The sequence below is a fragment of the Eufriesea mexicana genome, unplaced genomic scaffold, assembly GCF_001483705.2.
Source record: "Eufriesea mexicana isolate 0111107269 unplaced genomic scaffold, ASM148370v2 scaffold474474858, whole genome shotgun sequence".
Taxonomy (NCBI): domain Eukaryota; kingdom Metazoa; phylum Arthropoda; class Insecta; order Hymenoptera; family Apidae; genus Eufriesea; species Eufriesea mexicana.
This window is the reverse complement of record NW_016907910.1, coordinates 279,982-306,541: the sequence shown is the minus strand read 5'-3', so window position 1 is coordinate 306,541 and position 26,560 is coordinate 279,982. Positions and strand designations below refer to the sequence as shown.

Below are 26,560 nucleotides of genomic sequence, written 5' to 3'. Positions count from 1 at the left end.
GCTCTTTACCCCAAATGATTACCCGCAAATTCTTTTTCTCTTCTCGTGCATACAGCGTGTCGACAGGATTAAGCGCTTACTAGGGTCGTCGATAGGGGATGCGAGAAAGAGGCGACAGGTACCAAAGTGGCACTCTCTGGGGCAAACTACCGTGGACTTATTGTTACGCGATGCGGAAGAAGCGGTGCTTCGCGAGTGAATCGAAAGTGGCGGTCGTCAGGATCAAAGGGAACGCGCTTCGTTCGGCGCGGCCAACTAAAACGTGGAAATTCATTTCCACTCGATATCCGGATCATGGACACGGTACTCGCGAGCTCGACGATCGACTCCATGCCTCGGGTGCGAGATGTTCGTTTGGTAATCGCGATGCTTCGCGATCCAGGAAATTATGCTTCCTCGTCCTCCGCGAAGCTTCGTCTTGTTTCTCGAATCGACGATCTCGACTCGTACGAGGGGAAAAAATTCGCTGGAAATTACGAGACATCAGCGAGAGCGTTCTCAAAGAAAGGATTAAGGGAAGAAGTTAGCATTTTCGAGTGAATGGTTAGACTGAACGGAAGAAGGTAATACGTTAAAGGATACGAGAGATGCGTCTGACGTCTCTTTCTTTATGGCGGACACTGCGGTGACAGCTGAAAAACGACACTAATTAATTACCCGTCGTATTAATCTTCCTTTAACCGGAGGATGAAAATATCGGTCGAGAATGGCGGTTTAGTTTCAATTCCGTTCGCCGCTCGCCCCGAGCTGTGCCAGATAGGGATCGTCCTCTTCGCAGCGAGCAATGAAAATCGAATGATTCGAGCACGGTCGATCGTGAATCTCGTTCGTTTCATCTGCCACGGTTTCCCCTGTGGAATTTGTAACGGTGCCGGGGTCACGGTCGTTAAAACCATACGTCTCTTTGGGGTGGTTTTCAGAGACACACAGAACGCGAGCGCGCCATCTGGTTCCGATTGTGATTCCACGGAATCATTCGAAATCGCGTTGCTTTCGTTTACGCAGTGATATTTCAGCGATATCCCGATTCGAAACTCGAATTTTTCTTCCCATCTTTCCATCTCGCGAGGGATGGAAACGAAATCGGGATAAAGACTGGGAATTGCCGTCTTTCGAGTCCTCGGCGCGTACGAGACTTTGCCTCCTCTTTCGCGGCAAACGCGATCTCTGCGTCCTCGAGCGACGCGTCGCGACGTCTTCCGCGGCACCACGGCCTCGCGGGTTTCCGGCCGACATGATTTATGAAAAGAATACCGGCCGACGTCGACGCGGCGGGCCTGTTTTCATTAGCGAGCCGGCCTCCCCGTTTAATTATAAACCTCGTCACGAGCGTGAAATTCCGCGTCGTCGTCCACTTTTCGACTCGGCCGGCTCCGTTTCAGCCGAGGCATCGTGAGTCTTTGGCTCCTTTCTTCGTCCCACCCACCTTCCATTCGTCACACCCCCGGCTGCCGCTAACGTCGCGTCTCGTCGCGTTTTAATTAATTCCCGAGATCTCGCGCGACACACGGCCAGCTTTGTCTCCGGCCCGAGAACGATATTACGCCGGCAGTTTCAGCGCCGAGCCCTCCGTGTATTTAGCTCGCGAGACGAGAGGCTAATTATCGTCTCATCGATCGATCAGCGAAGGTGGCCGTATGCCCGGACCCTTTCCACCAGTCACGTTGCTTTTTCCCCAACCATTTTTACCTATTTTTCTTTCCTACCAATTTTTTTTCCTCCCTTTCCCTTCTTATCGCCAACGAGGGAAGAACGTCGAAGTCGTCTAGGTCGATTTTCCGTCCACGTTCCCCGGCGTCCTTGTTCTTCTCCCGGCGGAAGCTCTCGTAATCCGAAGATCTCGCGAGACAAGCATCCGAGCAAGGTGTAAGGGAACTCTCGGAACGCGAAGAAGCTCTCACAAAGCCGTGACCCCGTTTAGCTGCCAGAGCTGTTTAGTAATTACTAATCCCGGCTACGATATCCTTTCGGCAGCAGCCATCCTTTAATCATCCGCCACCACCACCCTCCGCCAACCCTCGCGAATTTATCTAATCTCCGCACCGGTGAGCTTCCTCCACCTAGGATGACTCCATCTACTCGCGTAGAACACTCGCAGCGAATTTATGTTGCGGGAACCGAGGGTTCAGTGGTGTCTCTGTTCGTGTTCATACTTAGTCATGGTTCAGCCTAATCATGGTGTCAATTGGGGTGCGTTTCGGTTCGTTAGGAAGACCCAGGGTGCCTGGACAATCGCAGATCGTCGATCGTACGCTCTTGACGATACCAGTCGTATATTTTTCTTATAGTATTCCACGTTTAATAAAGCTTAGTATGTCATCTGTAGGAGATGGATTTCAGATGGTAGGGAAGATATCACTCCAAATATTTCGTTTCCAAGAGTGAGGTTTATCGTGTATGTAAGGGGTCGGTCCTCCACCACGATCGTTGTTGATGTCGGCTGGTCGCAGATATCTTCTCGTGACGGTGGTGCTGAGAAGGACGAAAGGAAGAGGAAGGGATGCGTTTGGTCCTGGACTAGTTAGTGGACTCTTCGGTAAGACTACCCTAGCAGGCCCTGCTTTTCTCTGCGTGGGATTACGCGTTTAAGGTCTGGAAATACCGGGGGGTTTTTCGTGGGCCCGCGGTGCATCACGTGGTGGGCCATCGCCTGCCTGTCATGGATCTTTTCGGAAAAGATTCGCGCGGGTCTTTCCGAAAAGCCGAGGGTTTATAGTACACGCGTGCACTGTCGAAGTCGCCGTTATTTAACCCTTTCGCTCCGAGCGCTGCATATATGCGGCATCCACGCGAATTCTGGCGCGATTTTCCGTTCAGTGACTGTACTTCGGCGGACGGGACTGCCATAGCGAAAGGGTTAACACGTTAATAGCCTCGCCGGTCCCCGGGAACCGGTGCTAGACTTTACGTTCGTACCGGCCCAGATCAGGACCAAAAGGTGCTAACTCTTGGTGTTAAATTCTTCGTCATCTTTGGATCTAACGTTTGGGAATTCCTGTTATAACAATTAGTACAGTATCTTCGAGTTTTATGAATTCTTCGCCCGCCATCGGAGGTCCACTTGACGGCCGAATCTGGACCTGAACGGAAGAGCAAACAAAACAGGCTGGGCACTTAACGTGTTAAACCTGAAGGCTGCTTTTTAGCCTGCTAAACGAATAAAGACTTTCGCTGAAATGAAGGACGACTTTCTCACAAATATCGATGAATGGGCGCGTTCCATAAATCCTCTTCACCATTTGCACGTCAAATGTCGTTACTTGTACGTGCCTATGGCCGCTACATCACCTAAACGAATCGATGATAATGTTAACTTCTTTACCGATTCGAGAGCGCTCTTCTCCGAATGACACCGCGAATGACATCGCGAGGGGCGAATTAACGATTTCCATGTCCCCTGTATTTCCCATCCACGAGCTATTTACGCGTTTCATTTCTACCCTTAATGTATAAATTAACGAGGGTCGGGCTCGGGGGTGGACGACGGTTTGCATCGATATACAGGTCGCAATTCGATTGACCGATTTTCGCCGGTACACGATTTCCGGCGCGCTGTCGCGACACAGCGAAACTGGATTTGCCTGCTCCGCGTGCCTCTATCGTTTTTCCATTACTTTTTTAACTTAATTGTTGCAGCCGTTCGCGACAGATACCCGCGTCAGCTGTTTGATTTGCTTCCGGCCGTGCAAAGTAAATTATCCTGCCTTTATTCCATCAGGTACACAATTGAATCTTGTTTAGCGCAATCTCGCTTTTGAAGTCGCTTTCGACCCGTCCATCTTTATCTAGCCACTTTGCTTTTATTAAATCCCGGCGGGAAACGCTTTTGCCGAGGGTTGCTTCATACACAACAGCTGTAGACCGTTTATCGTTGCAGAATCGTTTCGTATGTTTAGACAATTCGCCGTAACGCCGTTGCCAAGCATTATCGAATAATTGTTTCTATTAACGATATTCCATCGGCGACTTAACACTCGGCTAACCGGATTAATTAACACCACGGTAATTAATCGGCCCCGACGGGAATTAGCTCGTCTAAATTATTCATTCACGTTTCTTTTCCATTAGCCGGATAAAAATAGCTTGGGCTATTCAGATCCGTCGAATAATTAAGATACGTCTGCTGTTGATTCGCCAGCACGTGGCTTCCAGAAAATTCGTTATCGGGGAAGAGATTGGAATTATAGGAAAACCAATTTTGGATAATCTTTCGATCGGTTTAATGACGCCCATTAGTGCTGCAACCGCGTAATTTGTTTCGCGTTAATCCCGCCGAATGCGGGGATTCGATGAGAACGAATAACGAAACGACGGAAACAAAAATTCCGATTTCCTTGAAAAATCGAAGACTCGAAACGGTCCAATCGTTATTCGACGTCCAGTCCACTTACGTCGTTACTCGATGCGAAACTCTCGATGATCCTTATGTCTCGATCATTTCCGCGCGTTCAGATTTGCCCGTGGTTGCGAATGACTCACGTCAGTTTCGCAATTACCGACGCAAACTGTTTCACGGGTTCGCGGCGAAGCTGCGAAAGACCATCGAGCACTCGGCGCGAAATCGAGTTTCGCAAAGCTTCCTTTTTATCCCACGCACGTCTAAAGAGCTTGGCCGTGTCTCAATGGCGGGGACGAAAATTCGCGCGTTCGCGGAGTCTGACCTGGTCGAAATTGAAACCCAGTCCACTCCGTCGCGATTCAATTCAGCGTCGATCCTTGGGAGTCCGACGTGCAGAAAATACGCGCGGATTTAGCGGCGCGAGGTGGAAGAGGGGCTGATATATAAATCCAGAGTGGTCCGGCGGGTAGCTCGGCGCATCCACCTCTGTGCTTCGTGTATTAATTTTCAGGCGACTGCACGCGGTCGCGGCGAGGGTCGGGCAGCGACCGAAGGCGCTTGAGCGGCGCGCGGATGTTAGTTTAGCCGGAATATTTCAGCCGGACGTGCACCGTAGCAAGCCACTTCCGGCGGCCGACGTTGCGCACACGCCGGCCGGAATATACGCCGTATTTTCGTCTCTCTGCCCACCGCGACCGCCGCGTATACTCGATTAACGTTGAAACGAACAAAGCCTCCACGGACGGTCCGCCGCGGCGTCTCGTTAATCGTCCATGTTAATAACGCCACGCCACGGCACGCCTCGGCGAACTTTCGATGCTCTTCCAACCACCACGAGGAGTAGCACGAAGACGAGGACCAGGACCATGTCGCTTAACGGACGGATTCGTTGCTCGAGCAACTTTTCCGCGTTAATTGCGCGGAACAAACGTCGCCGGGGATGGTCCCGAGGGTGCACGCGTGTGCACGGGGTGGTTTTCGCGGCGCAGGGTGATCGAGCTCCGATCGCCCGTAATTAGCATCTCGGGGTGACTGGAGGTCTCGCGCGGTTTATTTCCAGATTGTTTTTTCACTTATTCATGTCGACCCGCGCCGAGTAGCACGGGGGCAAGCGCGGCTGAAATTGCGCTTGAAATATATATTTTTTAATTTATGTATACGCTAGGATCGCTCTTCCATTTATGCAGCTTTAAAAGAGCACTTTGCCAGCCGATGCTCTTAAACGTTCGTACGCGTTCGCGCTGGAGTGCTCGATTCGCCGTGATTTTATTTCATCTCGAGAACTCGGCACACGTAGGGCACGTATCCCGGGCAAGAGGTCACGGAAGCGAGTAATCACTCTCGAGATCAAACACTCCGCATATCGTTACAGCTGCCGTGCAACTCCAATTACGCCGAAGAAGCGAAAGGAACGACATGCCAGACGGTATTGCTGCAAATTGAATCGCGCACGGGTAATCAGACAGCGAGTACACCACTCGGTTTATCTCGTCCCCTCGAGTCGTAATCCGCAGCCGCGAATAATGCTAATCGTCGCAGTCAGTGACGTACGCTTAATCGACGAAGCATTAGCTTGCCAACGACGAAGGGTAGCGATTACAAAGAACGAGGGGTAGGTCGTCGGTGGCATAGCAACAACGACAACTATCGCAAGACGAATACTCGCGTTTATCGTACCCTCGTCGACATCCCGACGAATTTCATGGGGGTCGTTTCGAGTCGGTGCATAGGGGGATGCAGGGAAGAGCGCGTGAATTGATCGAGGCACCCAGGATTTTTCGCGCCGGGTTTTTATCTGCCCGTTACCCTTTTACGACACGCAGTTTTCGGTGGCCGCGTTACGCGCCATAAACCGGCCAGCAGGCGTTCCTCTCCGAGATCGAACCGACGACATCCGCGTCGATAAGCCGCGTTCCTGCGTCCCGTTCGCGCTCGTTCCGCGCGGAATTCTCGCGGATAAACGCTGCTCGCGCGTGAAAGCCAGGAACAGGGATCGATAGACGGGTGAGAAATCTTTTTCTCGTGGAAATTGCCGCGGCCGTGGCGCGCTCCCCGAGGACCATCCATCGTCGTGTCCGTTTCCGGCGGTTGTTGCGCGATGATCGTCGAGAGGCAGAGACGCCGTCGATTACCCGGCCGCGTTTGCAGGCTAAATTATGTAGGGAGTCGGTTTGTTCGCGCACCAGAAGCGGACAGACTGTTGAATCTTGCAACGGCCGTTTTTCAGTGTCCCCCAGGCTCGAAGAATAAATCAGGAAAGGTCAGACGGGGAGCGTCCGGGACAGGCAGCGGAAAGTGCCACTTGACCTTCCGGCGTTTCCGCGCGATGCGACCTTGCCTCCTCGAATGACGCCACCCTATGGAATATTTCATCGCGGCTGCACCTGCTGTCGCCCCTCTCTCGCCTCGAGATCCAATCGCACCTACCTGCTCGTAGCTTCCAAACCGCGTCCCTCTTTTCTCCTTCTCTCTTCCATTTTCTCGTCCACGATCGAACCAAGGTTAGATGACGTTCGGAAGATCGGAAATATCGTCCACTCGCGTCCTATCTTTTTATACCCGCGATTTCAACGCAGCTTAGTTCACCCCCCTGCTTCTCCATCCGCCATCGCCACCCTGTTTCGTTAAGCTCCGAACGACCTCTCTCGATTACTCGTCGATCTCCAAACAGGATCAGTCGTGACTTTGTTATTCCTCTTTCACTCCATCGAGCCACGTCGCCTCTGCTCGCTCTTCTCGAACCCCAGCGTGCAAAGGATAATTAAGGGAGATTTTTCAGCCGCGAGACTCGTAGCTCCTCCGGTAATACGACCTTCTGGAATCGCGAATTTTCCTCCGCGATAGGATTTAAAGGGCAGGGATTTAAAAAGCAATCGCGGACCACCGTTTCTGAATTTCCGCGGCGATTATAAATTTCCAGCAGCCGGAAAACTTACAGCCTGCAGCTCGGCCCCCGACTCGGAGTAGCAGAGTTACTCTCGGAACTACCCTCGTTCGAAAATACCATCCCCTAAAGATACCGCGTTAAAACAGACAGGGACAGCCGGCTTCCGAGTTTGCCATTGTTCAAGCACGAAATATTCTTCCTCTCCGCGTGCTAGACCCGCAGCCTCTGCCTTCGCCACGATATCTTGAGCAGCGATTCGAGAACGAGGCCATTAGCGACGCCGCATCTCGCCGAGCTTTTCACCGGCGAACGCGGGCCCTCTGTTTCCCCGCGCTTTTGTATCGAGAGGTCGGCCAGCTCCTCGGGGACCACTCCGCCGTAATAAATGTCCGCCTGTCCCGCTGGCCCATCTCTTATTGCGTCTCCGTTCGCGAGGAAACGGCGCGGCAAGACGGAGCCGGCAGGCTCGCAGGGAGGAATGTCAATAAGGGAACGGGCGGTAGACAAACGGGAACGTCGAAGTTCGTGAAAAATAGAGGGGGTGCTCGACGGCGGAATAATCGCGAATGAGGCGTCGTCGGATTCTGAAACGCTGACGGAACGGTCCTGGGAAAGTAGCGTGACTATGGGGTCGACGACGGAGTTTGTCTTTTGGATCTGCTGCAGCTATCGCATTATTCGACCATGGACAGAGTAGATATCCTTCAACGTAGCGGGGATCGTTATTTTCCGATCTCTCCTAGCATCTTGCCTGCTCGATTTCTCCTCGAAAATCTCGAATAACGTTCGAGACAACTTAAACCTCGACAACGTTACATCTGAGTCCACGGCGATCTCACCCTCGACAGCTTCTAGGACTCGTTTGAACCCTTTCCAAATTATCGTAGACGCGAACAATCGGCGTTTAAAGCCCCGATGTTTAGCGGGAATAAATCTACTCCGAGTTTTCCTACTCTTAACGACAATTCCGAGGCGTCGGAACTCGAGAAGCTTTGCCAGGTTTTAGAGCGAATTCTGTCGGACCAGTTGCGAGCAGCGTCCGACGTTAAACCGTACCGACTGTGACTAATTATAAGAATTACCGGCGTTGAACAGAAAGGGTGGGTGAGGTCGGGGGTGGGAGAAAAACGGAAGAACGATACGTTTAATCTGTAAGCAAAGCGGGTGGTACGTCGGGACCGGTGAAGGAGGCGTGTCGAGCAGGGAAACAACGGAGTGGCGCGTTTCGCGAGAGGACGAAGGTTGGTCGAACGAGGACGGCGAGAGTCCAGGGACGCGATTCGAGGAGGAGGAGGAGGGTGTACGAAAGGGCGCGTTGGTGGCGAGAGGAACGAAGCGGAGCACGAGACGTTTCACCCTAAATTGTCTTACCGTCGAGCTTGCGGCTTAAAATCAATGACATTCAACAGAGAGGAGCGGGATGGAAGCGGGGGACAGGGGAAAGGGGTGAGTGGCGTGACGAAAAGAACCGCGGATAGGGAAGGGTGTTTTATTTCGACGGAAAGCATCCCCGACGGTGTTGGTTGTTTCCTCTGCGCGAGTTTCGCGGATACTCGCGAAGATGGCTGGGATCGAACGTCGAGCGGAGCCTCGGGGGGAGCGTAAGCTCGCGTGAAATATTAATAGAAGGGGGTCGAGACGAGCAGACGCGACTACGCGTGGAAAGGGGTGGAAAAGCGAGAGTTTGGAGGCGAGCGAGAAGAAACGGGGAAAAAAGGGCTGGGAAAAGGTCGAAACGAAATGGCACGCGACGCGGCCAGGGCTGAAGCGACTAAACGAAGCACTCGTTGGGCCTGGCGTCTCGACGAGTTCCGCTTTAAAGATAACGAAGCGAGTTCTTCGCGGAATAAAGGTAGGTAACCGCCGCGGCACCTGTCGAGTGTTTGTCGAGACTGTCTCCGCTAGGGCGACGGGAGCGACAGGTGGCTTCGTTCTCTCCTTTCCATCTTTCCTCTCTTTACCCCGGCTGACCCCCTCATACTTTCTGTCTCACGACACTGTGTCTACCTTTCTCGCGGTATTACCCTCATCCGTCTTTTTCTCCCGCCTCCCTAGCTTCCGAGCTCGCGGCTCCGTCACTCGCTCGGGGGTGTGATTTAAAGTGTAAACTTAAATATTCCAGTCGGCGCCGCCGTGCAAATAGATTCGATATTAATGGAGCTTCCACGCCTCGGCGAGGGGTCGAGCGGGTGAGAAAATTCGCGCCAACTTTCGCGCTCCGCACGCGGCAAAATCGGGCCTGGCGCGCTTACACGCCCGCCATGCTTTTCCACCAAACCGATCGCTTTACGGTTCACCCATGACTCGACTATCCGGGTCCAGAGGGTAGACATTCGATCCGCATTTCCACGGGAGTTTGCAAATTTTGCAAAGCCATCGCGGGTGAAACTGCTCGCGAGATACCTACGGTACGCTTACCTGAATTGATCGGCCGATTTTCCGGTGAACGGATAAACAACGGGCGGGATTGGCAGGGACGGCGGTTTAATGGGTGAATAAAGAAGAAGCTAGTTAGAGAAAAATAAAGGAAGCTTTATTCTTTACATACCATAGCAGGCGATACGAGTCGATAGCCCGTCAAGGTCCCCGGGGACTGGAGCCCCGCAACGTTGGCGTGCCGATCGACGGATATAAACGAATATCGGGAGGAAGATCGGGGAGACGTGGGGTCAGGAAATACGGCGAGTCGGTAGAGGGTCTTTCCTGGGGTCGTATAGTACACACACTCGTCTCTCTCGTCGGTTTCCGTCGCGCGATCGTGACGAGGTCACGCGAGGATCGCCGCCAATTTGTGCAGGTTCATGATGGTCGTCGCGTCGCCCGGCTGCAGCCTCAACGCCTCGCTGTACGCTGCCGCAGCCTGCTTGTATTTTCCATTTAGGTGAAGAATCGCGCCCAAATTCGTGTGACTTCGCGCCTCGTGCGGCCTCAGGCTGGCCGCGTGCCTGTACCACACCTCGGCGTCCTCCAGCCTGTCCGCCTGGCGCAGCGCGGACGCCGCCGCCATCGACAGCTCGTAATCGGATCTGGAAAGTTCGGCAGCCCGCAGTTGCTCCTCTGCCGCCTCCGATAGTCGACCCTGCGACGTCAGGAACAGTCCTGCGAAGCCACAGACCATCTCAAACTTATATACTCGCGCCGATGTTACGCCGGGAATTTTCCGCTCTCCGGGGAAACAGTTTGCAGCTCCGAGACTTCCTAGTCGGATCAGCGATTTTGTTTTTAGTAATAACAGACCGCGATGAAACGGTGGAAGACGGAGGCGTCGCGACGCGAGGACGCTGCACGGGGAGCACGCGGTCAAGGTTGCCCCAGCAGCCGAGCGTGTCCTCAAAATTCCGGCGAGACTTGGCGGAGGACGACCGCCATAAATTCCCCGGTGATATATTACGCGACGTTCCGCGAGCCACTGCCTAATGACGCGTGCCGCTAAGAGAGATAAACCGCGCGGCTTTTTGCGCCCGAAAAATCCCGCCCGGACGCGAGACTCTTTTTGGCGAGTAGATTAATCCTGCGGCCGCAAAGAATCGGCTGACCGATGCCATCGACCGGCCCCCCTACCCCCGAGATCTCGTGAATGGAACGGAGAGATTTTTGAAAAGACGCGAAAAGAGCGAAAAGAGCGAAAAAGCGCCGAGAGGAGACTGTTGCCAAAGCAAGAGATCCGGGGTTGGTCCGGTTGGAATAGCCGCGAGAGCAAGGGAAGCGTGAACGAAGAATGGCAGACGAAACGACGAGCGTAAAGAATCGCGAAGGTTTTCCGGAATTTCGATTCCCGTCGATCTTTCTTCTTGCAGCTGCTGGCTGGCCACCCCTTCGCGGTACTCTGGCCTCGGTTCCCCAGTGGCCGTCTCTTTTTTCGATTAGCCTCCCTCGCGTTCCCCGGCCCCCTCGGTGTCTACTTTCATCCCCGGGGAAAATATTACACCGGTATTTAGAGCGGCCCGACGGAATCTCGCGATCCTCTTATCTTCCCTATAAAACGGTTCCTTGAAAAGCTCCCCCAGCCGTCTTCCACTCCTCCGCGTCTACCCGCTCGCTCCACGGTTTGTTTTCTTTGTCTCGACGCCGGCGGAACACCTAATGTCCCGACTCGGTGCACCGAACAGCCGGTGGAATCAATTATACCGACGGTACAACGAGCCAAAGGACGAACCTGTCGTAGACCACTCCAATTTGCTCGGCAACGGGTTTAATAACGAACCAGCCTCTCTTATTGTTCCGCGACCCGGCTGTAGGCTACAAACGTTTCCAGCCGGAGAACGTAGGAACGACGCTTGTCGGCCGATTATCCGACGATTCCATGTTAATTAAAGAAACTGGCAATTATACGTACCGTAATGATGGTGCACGCTCGAGTCGTCCGGCGCCAACCTACGGGCCCTCAGGAACCATCTCTCGGCTTCCAGCACGCGGCTCGACTGCGGAAGAAACGAGGCAAATCAGTGATCGAACGGTTCGTCGACGACAGGGTCGACGCGGTCTACCTTCCGCGGATCGTCGTTGGGTTAGGTCGTAACCGAATTTCGCCTGACGCGATTAGACGGACCAGGACGAGAGGAACAGAGGACTCGGGTAAAAGATGGAAATGAAATTTCGATACGGTTGCAGCGACCGACTAGCAGCGGAACAGGTCGCGCCGACGTTTATCGGTCAGATATTCGATTACGCCGGCATCGTTTACGCTGGTATCGACTTTCCGTTGATACTTCCGGTGACCGCGCGACTTGCATCGTAATTCACGAGGACTTCCGGAAAGCCGGCGGCACGCCCGGAGAAGGAGAAAAGCGCGACGATGCCGTGGAGTGGAACGGACTATTTGTCATTCGTCGGAGCAGCGCGTGTCGCTTCGATCCGTGCGATTCGTTATCGGTGGAGGGTGGAACGATATCGGAGGTCTGGCCCAGTGTTATTTACATACGCGACGCGTTATAATTCCATTGTCCGTGGCGGAGATGTAACTAAATCGACAAATTAAACGAAACTTTATCAGCCGTGAAGCTATTTCGTTTACGAGCGATCAATTTCGAGTTATTTCGAAACAACGAGTCGAATGGAGGGTGGGACTAATGGAAAATTGGCAATTCGGTAATATCATCGCGGCGAGCAATCGACTATATTACACGCCGTAGATAACGGGTGCTGGTCGGGAAAGTGTATCGATGGATCGATCCGCGTAATCTGGCCGCGCGACGATCGACGGATCGGCGGACGAAAGGAAGGAGCGGTCGATGGAGCCACGACTGGAACAAGGAGGCAACGCTAATTGATCTCGAGGCAAGGGGGGCGCGCGCGTTTGCGAAAGGAAAGGCAGGGTTGGAATTCTCGTTCTACGAACGAGACACGTACGAGAGGGGAGGGAACATGGCGCGTCCCGAATCTCTCTCGGCTCAGTGAGCGTAATCGTCGGTCGTGTTAGATATGTTTTCAGGAGAAATACCGGTTTCCGGTCAACGATTGGCCAGGCCGGAACACGGAACGGTCAGTGGATCGAGCAGAATCAGCTTAACTGCACGCTGTTTCCCGTCGGCGGGTTCCCTTTAAGCGATGTGGGTCAGCCGATTCTCGGCCGGCCTATCGCGTTCGATCCAGCGCGTCGCGCCGCGCCAAGCCACGCCGCACCAAAATAGTACTAACTACTTACGTGCCGAGTCGAAGGTTTGCTAAGTGATGTGGGTCGCTACGTGGTCAGACTCGACGAACGGGAGTACCTGCAATCCCGGTTATCGGCTAATGCCGTTTGTATCGTTTCATATTCCAGGCGAGAGAACCTTCGTCACGATTTATATCTCTGCTCTTCCCTCTTCTTTTATTCTCTCTCTCTCTCTCTCTCTCTCTCTCTCTCTCTCTCTCTCTATTTCTCTCTCTTTCTCCCCGTGATTGGATATTTATCACGATCCGAGGGAAAAAGTAGTTTTTCAAAGTGCCAGTGTCTCGTCGGTTGCGAGCGGAGCGTGGAAGAGAGCGTTACTTTGCAAACAGCGTGAAACGCTGTTGGGAAGATGGGATCGAGTTCTTTGACGCGACGGCGATCGGAAAGTTGGCCGATTCTCCCTACGGCATTCTGTTTTTCCACGGGGGCGTATCTCGACTGGCTGGTAGCAGCCGTATCTCGGTGGCTGTACACGAAATTCCGTTGAACGATATTGGTCGGGCCGCGGTAAACTTGGAAACTGGATACCGCGCTCTGATGAAAGAGAACCGATCTAAAACTGGTAACTACTTACGTTTCGGGCCAAAAGTTTTCCGTAAGTGATGTGGGCCGGCACGTGGTCAGGCTGGCTGGCCAAACTCGCCTGGAACCACCTTTCCGCTTCCGCGTACTGTTGCAGCCTCGATAGAGTTTCCCCCAGCAGATTGTAAACGCTCTGTAAAACAGGGTCGATCGTCAGACTTTCCACGCTTCTCGTCTTACTTTCTCTTCCCTTCGCCTTCCTTTCTCTTTCTTTTTTATTTTTTTTCTCTCCTCGCCTTTCATTTTCTCTCTTTTACTCCCGGCCGCTTTCGCACTCGTTCCTCGCGCCGATTCCAGCCAACGGATTTCGTTTCGCATCAACGATGATACATACCTCGAGCCCTCGACGCGCGCGCAACGATGAACGCGCAAACGGCGGAGTGGTGCTCGAAACGATTAACGTGCAATTAATTCGCAATTATTGCGTCAATGAAGCGATTCTCCGCCGATCCTCTCTCTCTCTCTCTCTCTCTCTCGACCATCCTCGTGTTCGAAGCAGCCGGCGATACCGTGCAATCGCGATATATCGAATGCCGCGGGCGAACCTCGTCGTTCCCCGATAATCTCGCGGAAAACGAAAGTAGCGCGCCGCGTTGCTCGATCGTTACGCGCGAGTCCCGGCGTTTCGACGAACGAATCGACACCCTGTGCACCCGCGTCTTAAAAACCCATTTCCGGCCGGCGCTGGGAAAACAAAAACTTCGCAGCGGCGCTTAACGAACGGCGTCGAAGGCGCGATTAATATCGGGCGGCGCGCGATAAATCCGCGAGGAAGGAAGTAATTGGCTCGAAAGAGTCGGGTTCGGGTGCGGGCGCGGAGATGGGTGGAATCAGTTTCGGGAAGTTTTCTGATTTTCAGGACCGACGGCTGCTGCTAATGGCCGCCGGAACTCGAGCCACGGGGCTTTCTCACCAACGACGCACACCTATATTCCTTCGCTCGCGTGTGGGGTGCCGTGTCTACGCTCTGCCAGACACGTACGAACCGTTAAGTCGCGGGGGTTGCGGGGGGTCGAGAGCACGCGAGGGGAAGGTATAGACGGGAACAAGATGGGAACACAAACGACTGCGAGCGTTACGGAACGACTAACACCGAAAAGCTTCTTTCCGAGCGCATGGGCTTGCCTTGGCCTCGCGTCCCCGAGTCGTAGGCTAAAACTTTTATGATTTTCTTCGTGTCGGGTGCGCGCGGCGTGGCATAAGCAAAGGGAAGCGGAGGACTAGACAGCGCGAAGGTCTGAGGGCGGAAGAGGAGAGAAAAGACGATAAGAGGAGGAAAAGTAGAAAGAGCGGGCAGAAGCGATAAGAGGGAATAAGAGGGAATAAAAGGAGAGAGAGTTTCGCGAGTGGAGAAGACAAATGGCGGAGAAGGCGGAGAAGGGAGCGAGGTCGAATATCCAACTAACTCGTCGGACCCGATTGCCCCGTGATTCGATGGATCTCGCGTCCCGTTCCCGTGGAAATACTCGCTATCCGATCGAGCCAGAGTAATCTGTATCAGCTCCGGCAAGAATCGCGCGATTCATAAGAATTCGATCAACGACGCTCCTCGCGTTCACGTCCTCGCGATGATTTATCGTTCACGATCGTCTACGCTAGCCGGCTCCTTTATTCGTCGTCGTGGAATCGGCGAGGTTACGATCAAATTGAATCCGAACGAATCGATTCGAGAACCGAACGCTGCTCGACTTTCGTCGGCAAGGGGTAGAAATCTTGCCCGCACTTAACGTTCCGCTACCTAGCGCAGCAGGGAACGAGTGGTACGGAGACTTTGTAGTATCCCAGGAATGGACGACGAGGAGGAGGACGGAGCGTTCTTTAAAAGGCAACGCGACTCCGTCTTAGAAACGGTTCGGGTTCCCCGGCGCGCATTGGAAACCGAGTTTCTCGCGGTTCCACTCGAAAGGTGAAAGCAATTGCAGGCAAGGACAGGAAAGTGGCCGTGTCGTCAAAGAATCGACTTTCCTCCGAGTGGAACGCTCGCATTGTTTCGCGTCATTATTCACTCGAACCAGTTTCCACGAAGCCTCCTCGCGTTCCCCGGCTCCTCTCCGCGTTCGTCCTCTCGCGACACACGCGGCAAACCGCCTCATGAATCTTGTCCCGAGGTGGCGAGACGAGCGAGACGCGAGCAAAGCGTGGAAAGCGATACGAGCAACGCGTCTCGTCCATCGCGATTCCTTCAGTGAAACTGTAACGACGCCGCGACGCGTTGAATAATTCGCCGCGGGTAGGCGGTCCGCGAACGCGTCGGGTCGCGGGGGTTGAAAAATTGAAAGGGGCTGCCGGCTGAACCGCGAAAGCTCGCCGGCTGTGCGCGTCGCTAATGTGCTCGAGCAAAAGTAAATACGGGCCGAAAGATTGCGCGCCCCCACCGGAAAGTTTAAGCCCTCGTGCAGAGCGAGAAATAGCGAGACGAAGAGAGAGAAAGATATATATATATATAGAGAGAGAGAGAGAAAGAGAGAGAGAGGCCTGGAAACTCCATTGTGCGGAGTCATTATTCACTTGGACTACTTTTCGAGAGTATTACGCGGCGGCGCTTTCAGCCACGGGATACCTGCGCTCGAAGTCCGCAAGATGCATGTCTTTTACATGCCCGACGTCATCGACGCCGGCCGCCATTGTTCCCGCGAAAGCGCCTCCTCGAGCAGGCGGCTCGACTCGGGCATCCATCGATGACGATGGACCCCGATTCCCCCGCTCTGTTTCGACACGGCGGAATCGGTGGAAAGGAAAGATCGGGAAAGGAACGTTGTTTCGAGTCGGCGATGGATCGCGTTTTGCTCGAAGCACTCCGGCAAGGCGCGTCAAAGAGCTTTTGTAAGGGAGAAAAATCGATGGACGTTCCTCGCGCTGAAGCCGACCCTCGAGAACGCTACGTGCTTTTATTTGTACGCAAGAATCCGCCTGGCAACGGGAGGAAACGCGTATTCAGTGGCACGATTCCGTTGAAAATACGGACCGGAGTTACAGTCGGAGGTGGAACAAAGAGGGTGGTGGCGAGCTACCGGGGAGAGATGCGTCGTTCGACGTTCATTGTTCCTCGAGTGGGCCGTGCTCCTTTGGGAAAAATTAGGAAGATAACGCGCCTGCGTGGAGACACCGAGACGGAGGGGTAGTTCTAACGAAGGAATTCGGGCCGAGGGTGGCTCGTCGGCCCGTAGTTTATCACGATCCGCTCTTCGACTGCCTTTATTTTTGTATCTCTATTTTTCTCCTTTCCTTGTCCCTGAAACTCGGCGATGTCGCGAGGAAAGCGGAGCACCGGGACACCAATCCGCTGGATGAATGGTTAATCAAGCAGGGAACCCGATTTAGCGCCAGGCCCGCCGACTGCTGACCGAATTAACGGGACGTTTTCCTCGAAATTTTCAGATTCGCCGACCGCGTGGAATCGCGTGGAATCGCGTGGAATTGCGCGCAATCTCGGAGTCGTCTCCTCGCCCGGCGAATAATTAATCAAGCGTGTTTCACTCGAATACGTTAAATCGAAGCCGCGCTACTACTCCATTAGATATTTACTCGGTCCGCTATTCGAATCTTCGTCGGCGATTTACGAGCTTTTAAACGATTTAAACGACCGAACCGACGAGAGTATCGATGTATCGTAATTTCTCGCGAAGGTGAACGTGCGCGAGGCGAGATTCCCACGTAGGGGGATGACGGTTATCGCGATGAGATCGAACGGCCTCCGTTGGCCAGTTTCGCGGGGGATATCCCGTGTGAATTATTGGTCTTATCGATGGGCGACGCGCGCCAGCAGAAGTTGGATCGCGGACCCGGTGGTTCGTTTAATTCGCCGATAATTACGTCGAAAGGTTTCGCGAGTGAGCGCAGCTCGGCCGTGGATCCTGGCAATTGTCGTGGAAATGCGGAGGGTGCGAACGGCTGCAGGGCGAATGCGGCGTCGCGTCGTCATTGTCGTCATTGTCGTCATTGTCGTCGCCGCCTCGTGCATACCGAGTCGCGAGCAAGGGGCCGGGGGACAAACAATCAGAGCGGTAAGTCGAGCGGGCCAATTAGGTGACTGACTGTGTTCGAGCGTCGAAAGGAGAGAAGGAACCTGAGAATAAGAGAGGAGGAGGAGAGAGAGAGAGAGAGGGTGAGAGGAGACGGTGCGCGAGCGATACGCGAGAGAACTAATCGCTGAGAATAATTGGATTAAATTGCGGGCTCGCGTTTCGCGCGTTTCAAATCTGCACCCTGTCTTTGCCTCTGATTTATACCACGACCCGGGCATCCCGGCCGAGGCGATAGAATTCGACGCTCCTTGCTCGCTGCGGGTTGCCCCGAGATTCGCCCGGTCCGAGGAAGCATCGTTTTATAATGGAAGCCCGGGGTAGAGATAAACAGGACCCGAGCGAAGCTCGAACGATTTCAATTAACGGTAACGCGTTTGGCGAAAATATAAAGGCGTCGCGCGGTCGCGGCGATTTACAACGCGCGCGGCAACTCGCATAAATATTCAGGCCGGGGCTTCAACGGATTAAGATATATTCCCGACACGTATGCAGGTAACGACGCGTGCATGCAGCCGGTCGAGCAACGAGCGAAATAATATTTTTTTTCTCTCTCTCTCTCTCTCTCTCTCTCGTCGCCCCTCTGTTTTCCTCTGTCCACAGGGGGCGCAGATTTAATCGCAAACGCTTCGTCCTTGCTTCCAGCTTTAATCCCGAGGACTCGACGCGAGTTTGCGATTCGTCGCCAACGTTTCACGCGATTTTCCGCGCGCGATTCCACGCGAAACCAACCACCCCCTCTCCCCCCCGGTTAATCTCGTCGTAATCGCGATAAACATTTCCCATCGTGATCGCGCAACGACTCTACCTCCTTTCGCGAAAATTCGAACGGGAAAATTCGAAGAAGGATCGCGAAGAGGAACAGGGTCGCGCACCCTCGCGCGCGCAACGTCCTCGCGAAGAAAGTTGCGATAGCGCGGAGCAGGTGGAAAGTTTCGGTAAAGCTAGGGGTAATCGCGGTGATATATTTTTCATTAGCGTGAAAGCCTTTGTTTATTTCGGGCGGCGAGCGAGGCGCGATTTTTTACGGCAGCGTTTCCGGAATTCGCGATACACGGATAAAAATTCGCCAGGGGACTGGTCGAATATGGCGAACGATTAATCGCGGCCGAGCGGCGCAATATTTTTTCCCGCTGTCGTCAAAGAAACGTACGGTCTGGCGTTGTCATAGAAAGACGATTCCCTTCCTGCCCGCTAATGATCCTCGTTTTTCTTCCATCGTTCGCTTTCGATCGATTTAATCGCGGACAGTATTTCCCGCCGCTAATCGCCTCGATTTCCACCAAGGGTTCATAACAAAGGACGCTCTTTCCCCGTTCAATTACACGCGGGGCGGACCGTGTCTCTTCGGACTTTTAAATCATTGTTTGCGCTACCCACACGGTTGTAAACCCTGATTTCACCGAAATACGTTTAATATCCTGGCGGTAACTCTCGCCGGATGAATCATGGAATATCCTCCGTCATCGTTAATTCTCCGACGCGAGTTTTCTCTTTAAACTTTTTTAAATCGTTTCGCGTTGCTCCTCCTTCGGCCGGCCATAAAGTTGAAATAGGAGAGCCGGTAACCGAGCCTCGTGTTCGCGAAACACGTATAATTGCAACGCGAATATCGCGCGGTATCCTTTCTCCATCGATTTCGAAAAAGCGCAACGGCCCGACCTCCGCCGACTATACTCGGTTATACTCGACTATACTCGACTATCCCGTGGCGTTTTCGTGGCGTTTTCGCGGCGTTTCCGTGGCATTTGCACGGCGAAAAGTGGAGGAAAACGCGAAACGCTGGGCCACCGCGGCCGCGTATGGTAATTTGCGAATTAATTCCGCACCGGAGTTGCATTAAATCCGCGTTAGCGAAGCCACGCGCACGCGGTTGCACACGCTCGACTAGAATAAACAATATTCGCGGAAAGGGAAAATTGATCAAACTCTCTCTCTTTCCTCCCTCTCTTTCCCACCCACTCCGACCGTCGACCTTTGCAGAGCGACGCTGGACGAAAGTTTGGAAAATTATTTCGAATTCGCCACCGTCCCGGCTGGTATTAAATTTACATTAGATAAATACGCCGCGGACCGACGCAAACAACGCGTTGCCGCTCGAAAATTCTCCGACCTGCCCGACGGAACCATTCGAAATTCACCAACCGGTGCTCCGGTTCCACTCGGACCGATTTCACTCGCGAAACTTTCGCGCCCGATACCAACGAGAGTGCTCGTCGTGAATCGAGAAAGAGAGAGAGAGAGAGAGAGAGAGAGAGATTATTAGAGTAGGAAGGTAAATGTAGCGAGAGAAAATTCTTGGAATTTTTTTTCTCTCTCTCTCTCGCCATACTCGCCGCAAGTCGAACGAGCTTCCAGCTCGTGATCGATTCTCGTAATTCGAGTCGATCCCGATACCGATCCTCCGGAGATTGCGAGGACCATCGATTCTACGAAACGAACAATCAGACGACTGATTAGGAGCGCGTAGAGAATGGATTAATTTCTGTCTGCAATCCGATTGACGTGCCGGAGTCGAGGGGTGGGCTCTGTTCGAGCTTTAATTCCAGCCGCATTACTCGTTTCGTATTATGGTCGCGTAATATCGAATGGAGGATCTCCCACGGGGAAATGGAAATTCGTTGTCTCGGCACCGTGGGTATTTTACGATCCCTCGTGACGGCGTCGCGTCGTCGAATTGTTTAAATTACCACGACGCGATGGGACGTTGATCGAACACCCTCGAACCTGTTGGTTCGACCGCGGGGGTCGAAGAATGGCGACTCGTCGACGGACAGAGAGAAAGAGGGAGAGAGAGAGAAAGAGAGAGAGAGAGAGGGGGGAAGAGGTAGAAACTTTGGCAAAGTTTCTCGTCGGTTGCTCGATCAAACGGTTACATATTCTTGGGAAGAATTACCGGAGGAGTTACGAGGAACCGACAGGGGGAGACAGGAACGGAAGTAACTGCGGGACCAAGTCGATATCAGGGGCCATAACGTCCGAGGCAAGAAGTCGGTTCACCTGCAGCGACGGGGAGGAAAAAGCAGGAGCACAGGGGGCTGGCTCGATAACTAATACCGCCACGTTTGTCGAAGTTTTATTTCGAGTCAGCTCGAATTTTTATTAAAGCGGAAGTATTTACGGCCGCGAGTTACGAAGAAAAAAGGCAAAGATAACGAGGCGGGGGCAATAGAATGTTTATTGCGTCTAGTTTCGCGTCATAAAGCTAACGGCGAAAAAGAGGGGAAAAAACAAGGAGCAGTAGTTAAAAGTTCTGTCCCGGCTAAAAGGTCTTTGCGTCCTCGCGCAACTTTCTTCCGGTCTCCGTACTTAAACCCCTTGCTCGTTAAATTACGTCGAATCACGTCGGCGAAACGATCTTTGATCCTTCCGTACCACGCGATTACAAATTGAGGATGGTAACGCGAAGCCAGGCGTTATTCGGCAAGGAAACGGAGGTGTTTCGTCCAACCCTGTTGCAATGCTAAAGAGACATAAGTCGAGATATCTTACATATAACGTCGATGTAAAATGTTTTTGATTATTACGTACCAATGTACGATTGCGTACGCGTCGGTTGCCAGCCAAATTCCTTTGTTCAAACGAATCAGTCTCTAAGCAATCGTTGTACAGCACACACCGATTGAGAGTTACCAATTATTAAAGCGTTGCCTTTCTATAATTAGCGTTCCTTCCTTTTTAACTCCACTGCCGTACCAAATTCTATCAAACCCTTATTAAATGGGAACAGGTCGGACGAGGTTTACGTCCTCTTACAAACGTAAACTAGTTAATCGAGATTTTCGCCAGAGTTTATTTCGAGGTAATGCAAGAACGAATACGTAGCGACCATCATTCGCACCCTCGCCAATGGATGTCTTCCAAATTCAAGGAGGTTCGAGGACTTTCTCGCAAGTCCTTGGAAAACCTCCGCTTCCTATGCATGTAACTTCTCGATCTTCCAGTAATATCCCTTGTCTAAGACGGGACCTGCTAGGGTCAAAACCAAAAGCTGTATAGTTTTCGTGCCTTTTCTATACACAGGCAAACCTGCATACTAATATAAGACAGTTCTCGAGTTTATATTACCCTATAGCGATAAGCGCGGTTAATTAAGTTTGATTCTAGAGCCATCGATCTCATAGCCTAAGTTTTCATTTGTAACCCTTTGTACGATTTGGTTCTTTTATATGTATATTATTGTATCTAGTTTTTGGCGCATTAAGCGTATGTTAAATTGGAATTGGATAGGCCTGCTAGGGTAGCCTTACCGATGAGTCCACTAATAGGCCCGGGACCAAACGCATCCCTTCCTTTTTCTACCGTCACTTCTAGCTACGCCACTATATCGAGCAACACCGTAGGGGGGCCCCCACAAATATGTTTACAAAATTAGTTTAGTTTTTTGAACGTGTCTGCTCTCCTGTAATCGTGTGCTTTATAAGTTTGGTTATTGCTGTCATTGGTTGTCGAGGTGTGTAAGTGGTGGGTGTATTTCTTCCTGTTGGCGGTATGTTGGCTAGAGGGGTGTGTATGGAGTTCGACGGTTCTTGGTGGAAGTGGAAGTTTAAACAGATTGTCAATTCGTATTTCGGTTCTTGGGAAATTTTAATCTCTCTTATAGGGGTTAGCTCGGATGGTATTTTAGGAGGTCCAGGTGTCCTCGAGTCGTGGGACGCTGGTCGTAAAGGAATAAACCGTTGTCTGCTCATCTCGGGTCTTCTGTCTTCAGGGGGGTGAATGTAGGGAATGGTATACGAGGTTCGGAAGGATGCGAGTTAATTGTCTGTCTATGGAGGATTTGCAAGTCTTTATCGGGGATTATATCGTGCGATGGTTGAGGTGGCGTAAGGGCCCGCGAGTTTGGAAACGAGCGTAGGAAATGAACAAGAGGAACATCCGTGGGAAATGTTGCCGCGTGTATAGGTCACGAGATTTACGAACGGGGGAGGAGAATAGCGAAAACCAACGAAATTCCATTATATTCGCGAGCACTCGTTAAAACGGTTCGGCATGTCCGATTAATCTTTCGCTAATTGTCTTTCATTTGATCTGCTTTGGACACGTACAGGCATTCCAGTCGTTGCTCCATGTTCTCGCGATTTTTCCCCTCGTTTTGTTTACCTCTAAAAGCTAACGAACATCGTTTCACGCGGCGTATAAATTACAGCGAAGCGCCGATTCCGCGGAGGAATAAAAGCGATAAAAGCCACGATTCGCGGCCCGATCCTCGAAATTTCACCCACCCCCGCGAGCGGTCCCAACCGGTTCGATATGTCCTGCAGAACCAGGCGGAATCCGCTTAAAAATTCAACGATGGAATCGCGATTAGCCGCTGAATACCTAGCCAACTATATACGTAGCCGAGCTATCTGCGGCGGGCAGACGATTTTTTCCGACCCGTTTATCCGCCGTTATCCGATTCAACGCGACGTTTTAATCAGACTCGAAAATTAACGCAACCAAAGTAATTATCAGAGCCGCTCGTAAATCATCCCCGCTGCCGGCCGGGGAGATTCCAGGGTAGAAAAGCCCCGGTCTACTCCTCGCAGGGGTTGAAAACGGAAGCGGAATCAGGTCGCGAAGGAGGCTCGCGAGCAGCGTGTAAATCGTCGCGGACGCGTTTCATTTCCCATCTTTTCTCCGTCTCCGACTGTTCCATTCGAATCGAACGATTCGTGCCGGTTCGTTTACATCGCTTTCTCTATTCGCGTCCTTCTTCGCGCCCCAAACTTTCCACCCTCGCTGTCTCACTCCGCTCGCCGCTTCCGCCATCGCGCTTTTTCCACCCGCTCCTCGAGAAGCGATCGAGTCTCGGCACGGCTATGACGTTCCACTCGCGGAACGCGTCCCCGGACGAGAATCACGGGTGCCCGATAATCGCGTTCTTCGTGCACGCCGCTCGCCGGAGCGAGACGAAGAAAGCGGACCGCCTCCTTAGCGTATTATTCCAAAGTTTCGTCCGATTTTCCACGCCAACGGCCAGCCAACCTCTGGACTCTGCTGGGGAAACGCGACCGGGGGGTCATCGCGATAAAACATCGGAAACTGGCGAAACTCCGCTGTAATCTTGCCGGTGATGTTTTACCCCCGCACCTACACTCGCCCGAGATGCCTCTCTCTCTCTCGCGCGCGCGCACACCCTTGGCTCGCGTGTTCGTGTGCGATTCCACGTGTTCCTCTCCTTTTGTGCTCGTCCCGACGTCGCTTTCTCCGTTCGCGTTCGGTCTCCTCGAGCCTCCGTGTGTGTTCACCCACGTCTACGTATATACGTGTATACCTACGTCCGCGCGAACAGTCGCGTCCGTGTATGCGCTGGTATACGTGAACGACGTCGTAAAGTCCAGAGAGATATCGCGGCAGCGATTAGACCCTCGTTTCGAGAACTAAATTTCTCCGGGTCCCGAGCAACCTTTGGCCACCCTCCCTTTGCTCGCCTCATGCTTCCTCCGCCGCCCACGGTGCGTCTATTTTCGCACGATCCGCACCTCCACCCCGTCCTTCGCAATCTCGCGGCCTCCTCCGCGCACCGCCCCTATCGGCAGACTCCCTCGCTAGATCGTCCTTCATCCGACGAGAGATCGATAACGAGCTCCACTTTTTCCTCCGCTTTGACTTTCAGACCGACACGGCTAACCTTCCACGGGATACGTAAACGAGCCCTGGACAGAGACTGGGCGCGTTTTCTTGGGTCGTTTGCTGTTTACGATGGAACGCGGCTTTGTTCCCGGGTATCGGGGAACAAAGTCGCGTAGACTCGGTTCGAGGGAAAAACCCGAAACTGACCACTCGACCGATTGAATTCCATTTTTCGATCGACCCCGTTGCGATGGAACCGGCGAAACCGCGAGACGCGGGGAATTTCGGGTAAAAGGATTCGTTGGTTTATATAGGAAGGAGCGATTCGTGGGCCGGCGAGAGGGATCAAGGGGTCTAATATCTCGAGTCCTCGGGCTTTCGTCAGAGATGACCGCACGATAGATGGCCGGGCGGACAGGAAATTCGATACGGGCCACGGGTCCGCGATACCATCGAAGGTTTGCAAACAGCGATTTCGTTTCGCCGATTCTCTCGCTCGCGTACACCTGGCCAGGTCAGATTCTTAAGTATCGCGATACTTTGAACATCGTTCCCGTGAAATTAAATTTCCTCTGGCTGCCGGGATGATTTTTATCTCCCTCTCGTTGGTTCAATTGCACGGGAAGGAAATTGAATCGCTGGGAATTGTTTTCAGTTTGAAGACAGAGAGTGAACGAGAGAGGGTGGGCGTTCGGACGGGCGGAGCGGGTATAACGCGAGGGAAGAACGAGAGACGGAGGGAACGAAATTATAGTTTTATGGGCCGGGAAAATATCCTACGGGAAACGGGTACCGCGATTATTTTTCCGTCCTTCCCACGGCTAAACTAATCCGCAAGATGGTGCCAACTCGCTCGTGACAACCTTTCGCGACCGCTCCTTCCCGCGCCTTTTTTCCCCCTCGGGGTGGTACCGGCTGACCCCTTCCGTTCCATTTCGACACCACGTGACGCGAACTTTGGGATATTTTTCGTCGCCAGTGGTCGAACGTAACTTTTTGCAGCCGCTGGAACCGCCTGTCGCTCGAATTACCGTCGGGCTAGATGCGGCAGGTCTTAATCGGGCACCGGTGGATCGATAAGCGCGAGAGTTATGATCGATGGGCAACCGGTGATCGATTTATTCCGAGGGATTTATACGGTTTCGAGGATAACGTATAATTTCTGCCATCGGGTCCAGCGGAAAAAGCCGCATACGCGACTCCGATGTCGGTACATCTGTTACCACCTGGCCAGCCGGCGAGAGCGTCACCCCGTTAGGCCGAGTAACCGAACGCGGACCGCGTTAAGAACGAAAGTTGAAATTACGACACCTAGACCGTTGCGAGTTCAATCGAGCGAAGCACCAACTTCTATTAAACATAAACTCGGCCGTACCGCGCGAACAAAAGCTACGCGGAACAGGGGATCCTTTCTGCCTCGATAAGGATTCGAGCTGTCCATTTAAACGAAGGTCGTATTATTCCCTTCGGCGGTTCCATTGAATCCCGGAGAATTTCGTTGGCGAACAAGGAGAAGTCCGCGGATGAAAGAGCCGAGGCCGAGCGCGGCGTAATAAGCATCCAGCACGGCGGAGGTGGGTGGATGGCTGGAGGGAAAGGAAGAGGGAAAGAAGGAGGGAAAGGAGGAAAAGAAGGAAGACGGGATCGCTTCCACCGGCAGGATTTCATTACTTAAAAAGATGCCGGGCATCCGCCGCGCCGTCCGCAGCGACGAGGCTGGCGCGAGGCGGATTCGCGGACGGGCCGCGCGAAATGGCCAGGCGGCTGGCACGGCGTGGAGTAATCAGCGAAAGAAGATGAGACCGCGGCATTAACGAAGCTTCGACGTAGCCTTTGAATGCGTCGCACGCGCTCAAAAGCTTCTCCTTCTCGTCGTCTCTGTCCTCGTTCTCGCTGCAAACCACGGACGACCGAGTTTCCGGAAACTCGAACGAACCGCCCGCGGTATTACCGACACCGGTATTACAATGTCGGAGAACAAAGGGTTGCGAGACGTGGCCGCGTAAAAAGCAAAAGTGTTTAATTCGAGCGAGTGCCGGAACGAAACGCGGCTGTCCTCCTTTCTTTCGCGCGATTTCCCACCGTTTTCCCGCCGTTCTCTCGCTTTTCGCCCTGGCCGCGATCTAGCGCGCGCGCGAGGCTAGCTGCGGCCAGCGCGCGAAACTTCCGCAGGGGGTGGCGCCGTGGCGGGGAACGAGGGAGGACAGAAGGAGAAAAAAGCGGCAGAGGGACGGCACAATGGACGTTCTTCTGGAAGATTAAAGTGCGCCGCTGTGCCCGCGGGACCGAGCTGCCGGCGAATGGCTCGCGTTAAAATTAAAATTGCACGCAAAAACCCCACGCGGCGGGGTACGGCTCGCGCGGACCCTGCTCGCGGTTCCAGCCGACTAGAAGTGGGCCGTGTAATTTGAAAGCTTCGCCGGTGGTCTCTATGGACTCTTAGGAACCTCGTCGAGGCTGCCATCGCGCCACGGTTTTACCGATGCGGATATTTAGGCTGCCTCGCGTTGCCTCTTCCG

The 26,560-nt window shown here is 53.1% G+C and overlaps 1 protein-coding gene across 1 annotated transcript in view; it reads right to left on the bottom strand.

Annotated features, from left to right (window-relative positions):
• Window positions 1-9,784: 9,784 nt before the first annotated feature.
• Tmtc2 (Transmembrane O-mannosyltransferase targeting cadherins 2) overlaps window positions 9,785-26,560 on the bottom strand; it is a 168,681-nt gene continuing 151,905 nt past the window's right edge. Inside the window, exons 8-10 of the mRNA XM_017912123.1 lie at window positions 13,454-13,594; window positions 11,563-11,647; window positions 9,785-10,325 (exon numbers count right to left, since the gene is read on the bottom strand). Of these exons, the coding sequence (XP_017767612.1) occupies window positions 9,994-10,325; window positions 11,563-11,647; window positions 13,454-13,594 (558 nt within the window). The 3' untranslated portion in view covers window positions 9,785-9,993. The remainder of the gene's footprint in view (window positions 10,326-11,562; window positions 11,648-13,453; window positions 13,595-26,560) is intronic.